Consider the following 13,508-nt stretch of genomic DNA (forward strand, 5'->3'; position numbering starts at 1 on the left):
TGAGTTCCAAATACAGGTTAATAATGAGGGTCAGGTGTGCAGGCTATAGAATGGCAATGTTGTGCCAGAAAGAGTCCTTAGATGGTGACGGTGAGCAATTCTAGCAACTCAAATTCTCCTATATACTCTAGGTAATTGCAATCTGTGAACCTACGATCAGTTAAACAAGCTGACTCCACCCACCACTTTGCTTTCAGTTTTGGATAAAGCCAGGAAGTGTTATGGTCTCTGCAAGGTTTTATAGCAGTCTGTGACTCCAACTGGGTTGATTTCTTGTTGTTTTCGTATGACACCAAGAGAAATGCTGCTGCAGGTGTGTACAAGAATTTCAAGGGGATTTCACTTTATACCAGTTAGCAGCTTGTTTCTTTCTGTTTAAAGTGACAGAGCCACGACTTCCGGTTCCGGCGCCTACAGAGCAAGTCGCATATGTGAGGAGCTCCGGACCCTCGAGACTACAAAATCTGCATTTCACATCGGCCAGAGTTGCCACTGAACCACCACACAAACCGTGGTTTGTCGCCCCAACTAAAGACATCATATGGATCGGTTCGTTGACCGATCTCGAGGCTTGCCTAGATCGGAATCCCGACCTGAGAAAAATAGCGCGGGAAATCTCACGGAAGCCATGGAGGCCTCTCAACCGACCTCGCCAACAGACATGGTGGAAGATGCGCTGAAGGCATCAGGAGATACACGACGGGACGCCCCTCTGCCGACTATGGCGGTTTCTCTACACGACAACTTACCTGAGATACAGCAGACTACACCCGCAAACAGTTCCACGTCTTCCTTCAACATCAAAGTAGCGATTTACCCACTGTTGGGAACCATAGGGTCGTCATATTTGTTTCACATCGTATTGTACTGATGGTATCGATCACGGCACTCAACATGATCCACCAAGTAAATATGATTGATGTTTTTTTTTTCTTTCTGTTTTATACCTTAGACTTTTGTTCTCTCACTTTTTGACGGGATATCGGGGGCTTTATAGCTCTGGCCACGTTGGCCTTTAGTGTCTTGAGTCTCGTGCATATTGATATTTTTGATCCGGATATGCACTGTAGGAAAAAAGGGAGTGTTATGAATAGTTTTTGTTTCTCTCAGGCTCTTCGCTCCACTGGGCTGATCCACTCTGTTCCGGGAATGTATGACCCGGGTGGATCACCTACAGGAGGGAAGATGCTCGTGCTTGTATTATGTTTTTTTCTACCTCTATTTTTATTTTTTGTACGTGTCCTTTTGCTACATATACTCATGTCCATATTCTATGTTCTAGTGCATGTCTGTACGACGCAGCTTTATTCAATGCAGTGTCCATGTAATCTTTTAACCATGCTAATACTGAAGGGGATAGCTCATTCTCATTCTAGATACAGACTGTTCCTATACTTGGGGAAATCACGGTGTCGACATCGTGCATCTGGGCCCACAGGGAGTCCTGTGCATGGACGCCAAAAACCTGCCTTCAGTCGTATATCTTATTGCTATGTCCGATACGACACTTTAATATCCCTTTTCATGTTTGGGTAGGCAATCTTGTAATGATATGTGTACATGAGAGGCAGCCGAATAAGCTCATTATACAAGCACACTTTGCTTCCTGCTTAGCAGTGCTGCACAATCCTTGTACCCCGAGTGTCTGTGACCACCTCAACCTTGACACAACCTCGTGTACATCTATCTATCAGACCTAACTGGCTGAAAACAAAATACTCTCTATGTGGCATATACTTTATCTCAGCAGTTATGATTACAATATAGATTAAATTGAGGACCTATTCTCACTGTATTGTGCAATGCTGCATATGTTGCTGTGGATTATGCTGTACTACTAGAAGATCCAATTTAATAGATTTGAATGAGCCCATTCAGGGAATGCATGGACATGCAGTATGCAGGACATTTTCCCAATGTCCGTCTATAAATATACATGGCTTGTTGTGAATAAGCCCTGAAATAGAGCCACTAGAGGAAGAATCTACAAATCTATGAATGTAATACAATTACAATATTAATGGGAACAGCAAGCGTGTAAAACTAACATTTGCATAAAAAATTATATTAAGGTAAACAATAAATTAATAATTCAAAACATGAGTCTGGTGACAACTACAGTGCTACTGATTCTCTTTAAAAGAAATTGAATTTAGCTGAGTGAATTTAGGAAAGAGAAGTTCTCTCTCCTGGGGACAGGATGCCTTCTGCATACAATTTAAGTAGCACAGACTCATTCACAAGTGATGAAATAAAAAGAACTGAGATTGAGAAAATGTCTGTGGCAGATAGCTTTGCCACTCTTTGATCTGGCTTAAGGGTTTTGAAGAAGCCAATATATTTAGTTTTACATATGCTTACCTGGTCTATAATTTCCAGAAGTGCATTTGTGGGGTCAGGTACTGATGTTGGAGGAGAAGGCCTGGCTCGCAGTCTCCACTCTGATTCATCCCAAAGGTGTTCTATCGGGTTGAGGTCAGGACCCTGTACAGGCCAGTCACGTTCCTCCACCCCAAACTCGCTCATCCATGTTTTTATGGACCTTGCTTTGTGCTCTGGTGAGCTGTCTGTTGGAACAGGAAGGGGCCATCCCCAAACCGTTCCCCAAACAGTTGACCGAGGAATATTAAGTAGCAAGGACATTTCACAGAACACCTGAATCAAATGATTTGGAGGAGGGGTGTCCCAATACTTTTGGCAATATAGTGTATGTATAAATGTATGTGACATCACCAGGCTTGTAAAATTCTTGCAGTGGCTGCTGCTGGTAGTTTAGTTTTTACTAACATGGGCACACTGATGGACACACCTCCATAACTTCAACCTCCTAACATCGCTCCCCTACCCATGGAGTGTATGTAGGCTTCTGGGAGTGAAGGCAGCATAATTTTTTTTACTGGGACCGAAATTAAGATATGCATGTTGAGAGAGACAGAATTTGGGGGTAATTTCAGATTACACTTTTCACATTTGCTGGGAAACTGGAATTACCCTTTCAAACATAAGGAAATGTCCATGTACTGCAGAAATATAATGAATATGCTTTATCCCCTCAGCCATACTTAAAATGAAAAAAATAAAAATAAACTAGGCTTGCACATTTTTCTTTTTGCAATGTGGGAACATTTATTATTTTTGCAAAAAGTGGAATTTTCCTTTAACCTTTAGAATTTCATCTCATCATCCGAGGCTTCGAGCACTACTAAATGATTGCCAAACCCCCCATAGAATAACTTGTCTACACCCAGCTGTGTTTTTAAAGTACATATTATGAGAGAAATACTAGCTGCCTGGCTGTATCTGGCCTCAATAGTTCATATATGAGCGTGCAGCAAAAAGATGTCAGAAGAATTCAGATTTTCTTTTCTCTATATTTGTTTTTGCTCAGTGACTGCTGAGGTCAAAGCACCAGCATGACAGCCAGGTACAGCAATTTCAGAAGAGGTCAGCAATGGCAGCCATGTTTCTTTCTTGAGAGGTTTTGTGGGAGAACACTGGGAGTCAGTGGAAGGAGCGGAGTGTCTGTGCCAACCTCCACCTTGACAGCTATGGTACGCTGAAGAAAAGTAGCGGACACACAGCTCCAAATGTCTTTAATCCTTCCACATTTTTGTTGTTTTAATTAAATTGTATTGGTATTATGCAATATGGCCTAATAGTAAATCTGCCCCTGCACGCTAATTCCCTTGTCACACTCTCCTACTGCTCCATCAGACCATTTGGTAAAAACACAATGTTCCCAGCTATAGGGCGGCTTATGACCTCCTTCCACAGGCATAAGAAGCCAATCGCTATCCCAAAGATAGGAGGAAGAAGTTAACCATGCTCTAACACCATTCTACATGGAGCTTATGAAAGGTTAGGATTGCCAGTAGGGATGCACCGATACCAATACTAGTAGTATCGGTGCCGATACCTAGCCCAATACCAAATGCTCCAATGCCTAGCCTAGCCTGGTATCAGGAAGCCGGGACGAGTCATTACACCCTGCCCGTCTTCCTGATTGCCCGGGAAGCCAGCTCCATGTTGCCTGACGAGGAGCCAATCAGGAAGCCGGGCCGTGTGTAATGACTCGCTGCCTATTTTCTGTATTTGTTGGGAAGATGGCAAAGGAGGAAGCCGGACGGCGAGTCATTACCCGCCCCCCCGCTTCTTGATAGGCCAGAAAGAGAGGCACCTGGTGGCATGGGAGCATGAAGCCGGCTTCCCGGCCAATCAGGAAGCTGGGTGCCGTGTAATGACTCGCCGCCTGGCTTTCTGATTGGTCGCAAAGTTGGCCAATCAGGAAGCCAGGATGTGAGTCATTTGACCCCCCCTGGCTTCCTGACTGGCTAGAGAGCCAGCTCCATACTTCTCTTGTCACCTGGTGCTAATCGGGAAGTCGGGTGGCAAGTCTTTACACGCCCCATGGCTTCCCGGCTAATCAGTAAGCCAGGTGGCGAGTCAATACACACAGTCTGGCTTCCTTAATAGGACTTCCGGTATTGGTTTTTGGTATTGGCTAGTACCGAAAAATAAATATTGGTATTTGTACTCGAAACCGAAAAAATGGGTGCATCCCTAATTGCCAGGAACAGAACTGTGGGAGAGCGAGGTATTATCCTGCTGTGGGTTTTTCCTTGCAAGGGAACCTGTTTCTGTGCCTTGAGTGGGTAAAGTGACAGAGTATCTTTAAATCAGAGACTATTATTATCATTATGAACACTCCAGCTACCAGTCCCCTCCGCCTCTGGGAGTCATACCTGTGGTTGTCAGAATCTGGCAATGCCTCATGGGACTTGCTGTTCTACAACAGCTGAAGTGCCATTATAAGTGAGTGAAGGAACTAATACCTGACTTATACTGAGGTGCTTCTCTGCAGGAAAGATAGTGAACCACAACTCCTAGGTGGCAGCAGCAGCTGGCTTTTTCATGTGCACACTCCCTTTCATATAGAATCACCCTAGAATAATTAATACAGACTTCAGTGCTATGATCACCACAAGTAATGAGTTGCTATTTCTCAGGTCTAATTTGAGACTCTGAACACTGCAGCTGATACATAACCATCTTTTTTTCTGCAAATGAAATATTTAAAACAAGCTTGACATGTTTACCACTAATTAACACATGCAATTTAATAATTATTTAATAATCTAATGTCTCCATCATAACTAAGACGCTTAGCAGAAATATTTCTTCCTGATCTTTACGTAACCTCTTATGATAACACTGTTTGTAAACTTATGAATATTCAGGACGACCGTTCATTCGGGCTCCCTATCTTTTGATGCTTTGTTTGGCTAACGATGGCAGTATAATTAGTTTAAAAAGAGATAATGAGAAAGAATGATAATTACCCAGCAACATTAGAATTAAATGGATCAGGAGGAATGAGAACTGGTTGCGTTTTAGATGCAAGAGACAAATGATGGAAAAATGTTCCGAGCAAGAACACTGAATTTCATATTAAATTGCCGGGTCGTCACTTGGGAATTGTGTGATCAGTAAGTCTGTAAATTCCTCATGCAAGTGTCTGAAGGTGGGGCGGGATGGCTTAGGGCCCATTCACACCAATCATGTTGCAGTAATGCACATTATGTGCGTTGGTGCGCTGCGGTAAAAACCCGTAAGCTACCAAGTACTGGACCACAATGGACATGTCCTGTGCAAAAACTTAAGACTGCGCCTTACATATCGTGCCACAATGTGCCTCAATGCATAAAAATGCGTAAGTTGCGGCACACTGTATTCTGATGTCCTAGTGAGTAGCACTGTGGCCTTTGCTACATTATTTTTGGTAAATACAATTTGCATGGTCATTTTGGGAGTGGCTGTTTTCTTTCAATTAAACTTACCGTGGAAAATGAATCCACTGTTTTGGTGTAGCAGCTATATTAATACTTGCTTACCTCAGATGGCTAGATAAGCAAATACAGAGCAACAAGGTATACATCTGGTGTATTGGTACTAGCTGCTCAACCTCAGTAATAGCTCATGAGCTGCATTTAGTAAATGCATCATAGCTGTGAAGGTTAGATATACCAAGAACTCTGGATATGCACATTTTTGTTTTGGAAATGAAATCGTTAGCTTTTCCGAGACAAAAAAAAAAAAAGCAAAGCAAAAAGGCAGCTGATGAAAATCAGCTAGAGGAATAAGAAAGTCAAAAAAGGTGGAGGGAGAGATAACTGAATAAAGGAAGCTGGCCTGGAGATAAAAGACAGACTGGGAATACAGCATCACAAAACCGAGAAGGTCCGACCTTGTACCTGCGATAAGACTTTGAAGCGGAAGCAACTGGGGATTAAGCGATTGTCTGAGATCTGTCGCTACACGGATTTTATCCTGCCTCGTTGTATTCTTATTTTAATTTCTTACCCCCTCAATGGCGCAGAGGTTTAGCCTTATTTTGAGGCTGGAAGTGACAGAAAAATCACAGCTTTTTAGAGCTGACTGCAAATCCGAAAAGCCTGGTCATGTTGGTCTTGGAACTGTAACATAAGCTAATTCAAGTGACCAGAAGCTACAATCAAAATGCTTTAATTGCTAAAAATGGATGTCAGAGTTTGATGCTGGCCACACATGGCAACCTTCAGGCATTTTTGACTGGTTTAAATCAGCTTTTTAGAGCGCCAAAAAACCCTCAAATGGATTGATGCAATGTACCACCAACAGCTTCGAATAATCTAAAATATTGATAGTAGGTTGCCTTGAAAGGGGATGAACATGCCTAAAAATTGTTATGTATGCACGTTTATATTGATACTTTCTGCCCTCCTGTGCCAGCTTCCTTATTTCACGCTTCTTCTCCTAGTCAACTGGCTAGTCTTCAACTGGCCATTTTCAAATCTGGTTGTAGAATCTCTGTGCCAATCTCCTGTAGATTTTCCAAAAACCAAGTAGCTTGAAGACTGGCCTCAACAATCAGTTTAGTTTATAATCAGTAAGGTAGGATCTTGCACTACATAATTGTTGGTAGATTAAAATGATTGTACAATCAGATTTTAATCTAAGACCAGATGATATAGCTGAACAAGGCACAATGGGACTGATGGCAGAAAGGTTGCAAGGGGGGAGTTAACAGGCAGGGGCGTCCCGAGACCGTGTGTCACCCGGAGCAGAGAAGGGGGTGACACCCCGCCATGACGTCATCACGCATGCGCGGTCAACTTATTGACGCCTTCCAGCAGCCATCTTGGTGATGGACGTCGGCAGAGAGAGGAGGGGACGTTCACTCGGCGGGATGAGGTATGCCGCCGGGTCCCCTCCTCTCTCCTGAAACAGTTGGGCTCTCGGTCCATGGCCGAGTGCCCGACTTTTCATAGGGGGTGACACCAAAATAACTGTCAGTCATTTTGGTGTCAACCCTCCAATTGTGGCACCTGGGTGCGGGTCGCAGCCCCCGCTCCCCCTTTGCGACACCACAGGCATTTATTGCTGAAGAGACAAAGATTGTTTTTTTTTGTTGTTTTAAGGCCACATTTCTGTTTTAAGCACATATGCAAGGTTTCTTGGATGACATTAGCAGCTGACTGATTCACTTATTGGTTGGAGATGCTGTTTAAATTGCGGATTGCTTCCCATTACTGTTCCTGTTACAAATTGGGTCTCTGAATGGGCATTGAAGAAAATTGAAAAGAAGTTTTCTCCCCTGGTCTTTTTTTCCCTGTGCACTCACATGTTAACTGTCTGAACACTACAGCCGTCCATGCACTTGAAAACATGCAAAGGTTGCATCAACAATAAAGCTTTTTAAAGTGGTATTTTTTATACAAAATGAGGCTTTGTTGTCACTTGTTATAACTGAACAGGCTTCACACACTGAATGAAAAGACAGCTTTCAGAACTCTAGGACCAGTCTGAAAAGAGCTTTTACACTGGGGCCTATACTCAAGGCCCAGTTAAACAAACAGGGTAGCATTAGTGGGAGTTGGTACAGGTATTACAATCTGTATAAACTTGTCTGTCTGCCATAACAAGGAGATCCCGGTCAGAACACTATGTGCAAGGAGTTTGCAAGGGATATTCTCCCTGTGGTTGCATGGGTTTCCTCTGGGTACTTCGGTTTCTTCCCACACTCCACAGACAAGCTGGAAGGTTAATTGGCTTCTGTCTAAAATTGTCCCTGTATATGTGTGCAATAGGAACCTTAGATTATAAGCTCCTTGAGGGCAGGGACAGATATAAATGTGCAGTAGGTAAGGTGCTGCATAAATTGTCACCTATACCAATAGAGGTAATGAAAGTTGTACAAACTGGCAATTTTAGAGTCTATAGGAGGCCTTTGACCCCACAAGCAGGCCATGATAAGAGGAACAAATGATCAGATAGGTCAAAAAACTCCTGACAATCCACTGCCAGCCAATTTCGATCTTCTGCCCCTCTGCTTTTAACTGACATACATTTTTAAGGTCAGTGGAGACAACCTTTTAAAGGAGAACTATTGGGAGAATAAAATATACTCTTTCCAATAGTTTGGGCACACAGCAGCTGTCACACACTATCTCGAGAACTAAATGATCACAAACTGCTGACTGCTCAGCTCATGGCTTCTCCCTGCAGAGAGTGGTGACTGTCAGTCACAGACAGACAAAGGAAGGGGCAGACACAGCTGGCTCTAGTTTCAGAGAGGCAGAGCCAGCTGTCAATCAGGCATTGGGATGGATCCCGACAACATTGTCAGGATCCTTCCTGGCTGCAGTGCGGCTCTGTGCTGTCAGCATATAGCGGGCAGTAACCTACTATTTGCTGATTTTGGGTCACAGGAGTACACATGTAACTGTATTCCTGTGACCCAAACGAGAACTAAAGCCAACAAAAGATTTTGCTTTAGTTCTTTAAGTTTATGGAGTGCTCTACAGCACTCCAGAGACATTTTTCCATGTATACATGAAGGTCTGCCTTCTCAAATCTATAGGCAGATACCCCCACTTACAACTTGCCCTGCAGTACAGCTAGTGACACCATGTGGAATTCAGTGCTCAGAGGATGAATGGAGAGAATGGCTAGTCTTCAGATCTGTTATTTTGGACTTAATACAGATTCATTCACAATAAACATAAACAAGAAGATATAAGCAATCCAACATTGTGGTATTTAAACAAAACATATGTTTCACAACACACATCACCTAAACAGAAAAAAAAACACACAATCAGCGTACCAGTCTATAAGCAATGGTTAAAATGTGGTCCTTCTTACCATTGACATCCAGTTTGTATTCTGCAAGAAACATTCCCATTATATTAGAAACTTCACAGACGTAGGTGCCACTGTCGCTCTTGTTGAGGTTCTGGAACACAAGGCTATTATGGTCAGAGATTACTGTTATGGGCAGATCACCATTCTTCCTTGCCCAGATATATCTTTCAGGTCTAAAAAATGAGATTATAAAGAAACTTTTAGACTAAAACTCCTAAATAAAGTATCAGACAACATTTACAGTAATTTAAAAACTTTAACGATAGCAGTGTGTATTTGCTTCCCATTACGTACAGTTGTAGAGTTTCAGAACATTTGGTTTTACTAACTATTTAAAGTGTCTGTAAATCTTCAGCTCCTCTCTGGCTTTAATGGCACAAAATAAGCATGCAAACCAAAAGGAAACCACCCCATGCAAACCAAAATACAACACTCTAGAAAAACATTTCTTTTCAGAAGTATTTGAGAGAACCTGTAGGTAATGTAGTCACACGGATACAGGAAAACTGGCAGGATCAAATTATATTTTAGACTTTTATTCATCTTCTCGTTTTTGAAAAAATAATAGTACATTTACCTTGAAGAATATTATAGAAAACTACCAGTGCATATTTTTTATTTTGGGTTTACAGACACTATAAACACTCACTAGGGTTACAAGATAATTGGTGTGGCCAATGAACAAGGTGCCAATAGACTGCTGTCGCACAATGTGTTTACTTATGGTTGGATCAGAAAAAGACTGTATAAATATGAGCATTCATTGACTCCCCCTCTTCCTCCCAAGGTCCCTTAGGGTAATAACCTGATGGTCAATTCAGATAATTTAATTTAATATCATTTCCCAACTAGGTAAGCAGATCCCCCCCCCCTCCCTTTGGAGAGTCGTAAACAAGAATACAAGTCTCAAGCAAGCATACATGTTTTTTAAAGATCTTTCACAAGAAAGGTCTTTTAGTGCTTGACTCATGCCTGCATGTTTGACGGCCCTTTGATGTACAAATATAAGGCTGTAATTAGCAATTTGACAGTAATAATTAAAATGTGAGTTTCATAAGCAGTAATATCGTCATAAATATGACACGGCTTCTCTGTACAAGGTATATTTATTCAAGGGCCTTGCTAAGTGGAGGCTGAGACTATGCTCCTCCAGAAATATGCTTGCAGTTTTATTCAGTTCAATAAAATTATTTTTTGTGCTACATATGTATCCATTCACCACATAAGGTATTCACAACAGAATTGGCACCAGTGGCATGCTCTAATCTCCATCTACAGGGTAAGATGAAGCAGGAGAGGAACGTGCTAAGCAGGAGAGGCCAGCGGCAGGCCCATAAAATATGAAGGAATAGAGTTACTGTCGAAGTTTCAAATTCTGTTTGCTAAGCCCATACATCAATGTGACTGGGCCAACACTTGCTATCTTTTACTAACAATACTACCCTGAGTGGACACAGCTCTTAAAAGATGAAAGTGTACATCATTAAAAAGGAATGAGTTTCACAATAAGGGAGTGGTTGTCTCAAAATGTAATATAGCAAAATCTGAGGCATTGCTTTAGTTGATTTAGATAGGTCTTTATTCTACCAGATTTTGTTGGATTGGATACATGGGGCCCAGAAGATGATGTCTTGCACATTTTCCCCTTACACCCTTAATACTAAGTTCCACCCTTTGCTGTATCCCACTAAAATGAACAGTGCCAGCAGCATTTGCTAGGCTTTGCCACTGTGGTAGTAGTTAATTTCAACAAATATTCTGTGCAACTTCCAATCACTTTTTGAATGAGGTACTTACCTACATTGTCCAATGTGATTATTGTAAGAAGGCATTTGCAAAGCTCTCAGCTTTGGCAAAACACAATTGGGTTAAATATTCAGTCAACTGGTTATGTCTATTTTGTTACATTAATAGACAGTGTCATGCTGGCAGGCAGAGCAGGACCCTAGTGGGATTTCACTGCTAGAGTCCATGATATACATGAGGTCAGTTGACAGCACAGCCATTTTCAACCCATACCCAAAATATCAGTTTTGTGTGGACTGGCCCGTTAACAGATAACGGTATACAGTCCATTACTCAAGCTGCTTAAGGTTATCATTTATTTTACATGCAAAGCTCATGCAGACCTAACATGGAATAGTGGTATTGTGACTTGTGATTCAGGTATTGTAACTCTGAGAGGCTTTGTTTGGAACTCTTATATAATGAGAATAAGTGTGGGAGGTGTGGATAAGATATGAATGAAGAAGGTTGGGGAGGTGCAGTGTGGGAGAGGTGAGACAAAAGAGAAGTGAAGAGGTGCGACTAGTAACACTTACTGCAAAAATGCAAACTGAACACAGAATTAGAGAGATAAAAAGGGGAAATCTAAATGTTATAAAGCTGTTACTGCACTGTCCAAATGAGACATGGCCATGGTGACCAATAATGGCACCCTCAATGGACAGGGGAGGCAGCTTCAAGAGCTTAGGTATGAAGGACAAAGAAAGTAATGCCTCAGTGATAAAAAGTAAATGTCTTATTATCCAGCAATTGCTCTTCTTTTCTCCTCTTTGATTTAGTTTTTACTTTAAGGGTTAAACTCAAATATGGGTTCACTCTAAAGCCTATCTCGATGAAAACAAAAAACTACCCCTTGCAGTGGGGCTATTCCTGCACTTGAAGAGTTATCTGCCTGTTTATCTCTATAGGACCGGTGTAAAGAGGTTTTACTTACCTCCAAGACCGATACCCACAGCCTCTTCTCTCTTGACCTTAAGCGGTCGGAGGCTTACTGACATCATTACGTCTAATGCAGGGTTTATAGCCCTGCATTATATGTGAGGATGCCAATGGACAGTCCACAAGGAGGAGCATAGGGGAGAGAGGTGAGTACCACTAATTATTCGTGTAGTCATAATAAACAGTAACAGAGGAACTGGTGAACCAGAGCCAGTAAACAAGTAGATGGTCACTGCTAGCTCAGAGCCGGCGCTACCAGAAAGGCAGCACAAGCAACCGCTTGAGGGCGCTGGTGGGGAAGAGCAGAAAAAGACAGCCTCCCATATACAGGAGCAGTGGTATAAGCTTTAGTTTTCTATAGTCTGATCACCACCCCCTGTTCACTCTGATGTGTGGTCTCTCTCTGGAGCCTTCTGGGAGCCCACACTGTCCCTGAAGCTGTCACCCACTGAGATATTAACATACGAATGGGCAGCAATATTTGAATATCAATAAGCCACAATGCATTCATATGTACATTTCACGGCTAATTGATATGCAAATCACTGCCCTCCCCCCAAGGGCTCACAGTATTCTTGGACTGCATGGCACTCCATGTAATGGAGGAAGTACCACCCACTATTGCTGCTAAGGAAGAACAGCCAGCCTGAAATCTGCAGGAAAAAGGTAAGTTTAAGTAAGTGTATGTACATATACAGTATATTTATACACTATATTGCCAAAAGTATTGGGACACCTCTCCAAATCATTGGGTTCAGGTGTTCCAGGAAAATTCTTTGCTACTAAATATCCCACTGTTAGTAGTATTATAACAAAGTGGAAGCAACTGGACACAACAGCAACTCAGCCACGAAGTGGTAGGCCACGTAAAAGGACAGCCCCCTATGTAATAATAAAGTGTAAAAAAAATAGTTACAAAAAAAAAATAGTCACAAAAAATTGCAGAAAAAAAAAAATTAACGTCCCCCACTCCTACATACACGCACAAACATGTGTTGGGTGCACGGATGTGCAAAAACGACCATGGGAACTTTTGGGTATTGTAGTTTTTTTGCAGTTTCACGGGCGAACACAATTGTAAGGCTTGATATCTATTTTTCCAGTGTGACCCCCATCTTTTATATTTTACCCAAAAAATGGGTATTATTTTCTGTTTCAATTTAATTTTAGTGTATTTTATCCTAAAAATACCGGTTTGATAAACATTTGCACAAATACCATGCAACATCGAAAAAAAATGGCAACCAGCATTTTTTTTTATTGTGCAGGGCCTTTGCTTTCAGAAAAGCTGTTTTCTAGCCCAAAATACAGATTGTATCATGTGTGCGCAAATAGTAAGAAATTGCTCTGGACAGCAAGTGGTTCATTCTGCATGTTTTTACTTTCAGGATAACATTTCCTTATATTTGAGCAGCTCTGCACATGCTTTAAAATACTTTTACATTTATTTTGATTTATTTTGTGGTCAGTAAAGGTCAGGCCATTAATAAACAGAGCATTTTCCCTGAAACGACTGTTCAAAAACAATGTTAGAAAATGAGTAGCGATTACTACCTTTTAAGAAAAAAATCATGCGGTATAATTCGATCTGTAGCGATGAC

At 41.8% G+C, this 13,508-nt stretch overlaps 1 protein-coding gene across 2 annotated transcripts in view; it reads right to left on the bottom strand.

Annotated features, from left to right (window-relative positions):
* Positions 1-13,508, bottom strand: part of CADM3 (cell adhesion molecule 3) — a 378,944-nt gene that overhangs the window by 32,307 nt on the left and 333,129 nt on the right. For both annotated transcript variants that reach the window (XM_018555565.1, XM_018555564.1), the window contains one exon: positions 9,184-9,356. In XM_018555565.1, the coding sequence (XP_018411067.1) occupies positions 9,184-9,356 (173 nt within the window). The remainder of the gene's footprint in view (positions 1-9,183; positions 9,357-13,508) is intronic.

The sequence above is a fragment of the Nanorana parkeri genome, unplaced genomic scaffold (genome assembly GCF_000935625.1).
Source record: "Nanorana parkeri isolate BGI_ZX_2015 unplaced genomic scaffold, ASM93562v1 scaffold202, whole genome shotgun sequence".
Classification (NCBI taxonomy): domain Eukaryota; kingdom Metazoa; phylum Chordata; class Amphibia; order Anura; family Dicroglossidae; genus Nanorana; species Nanorana parkeri.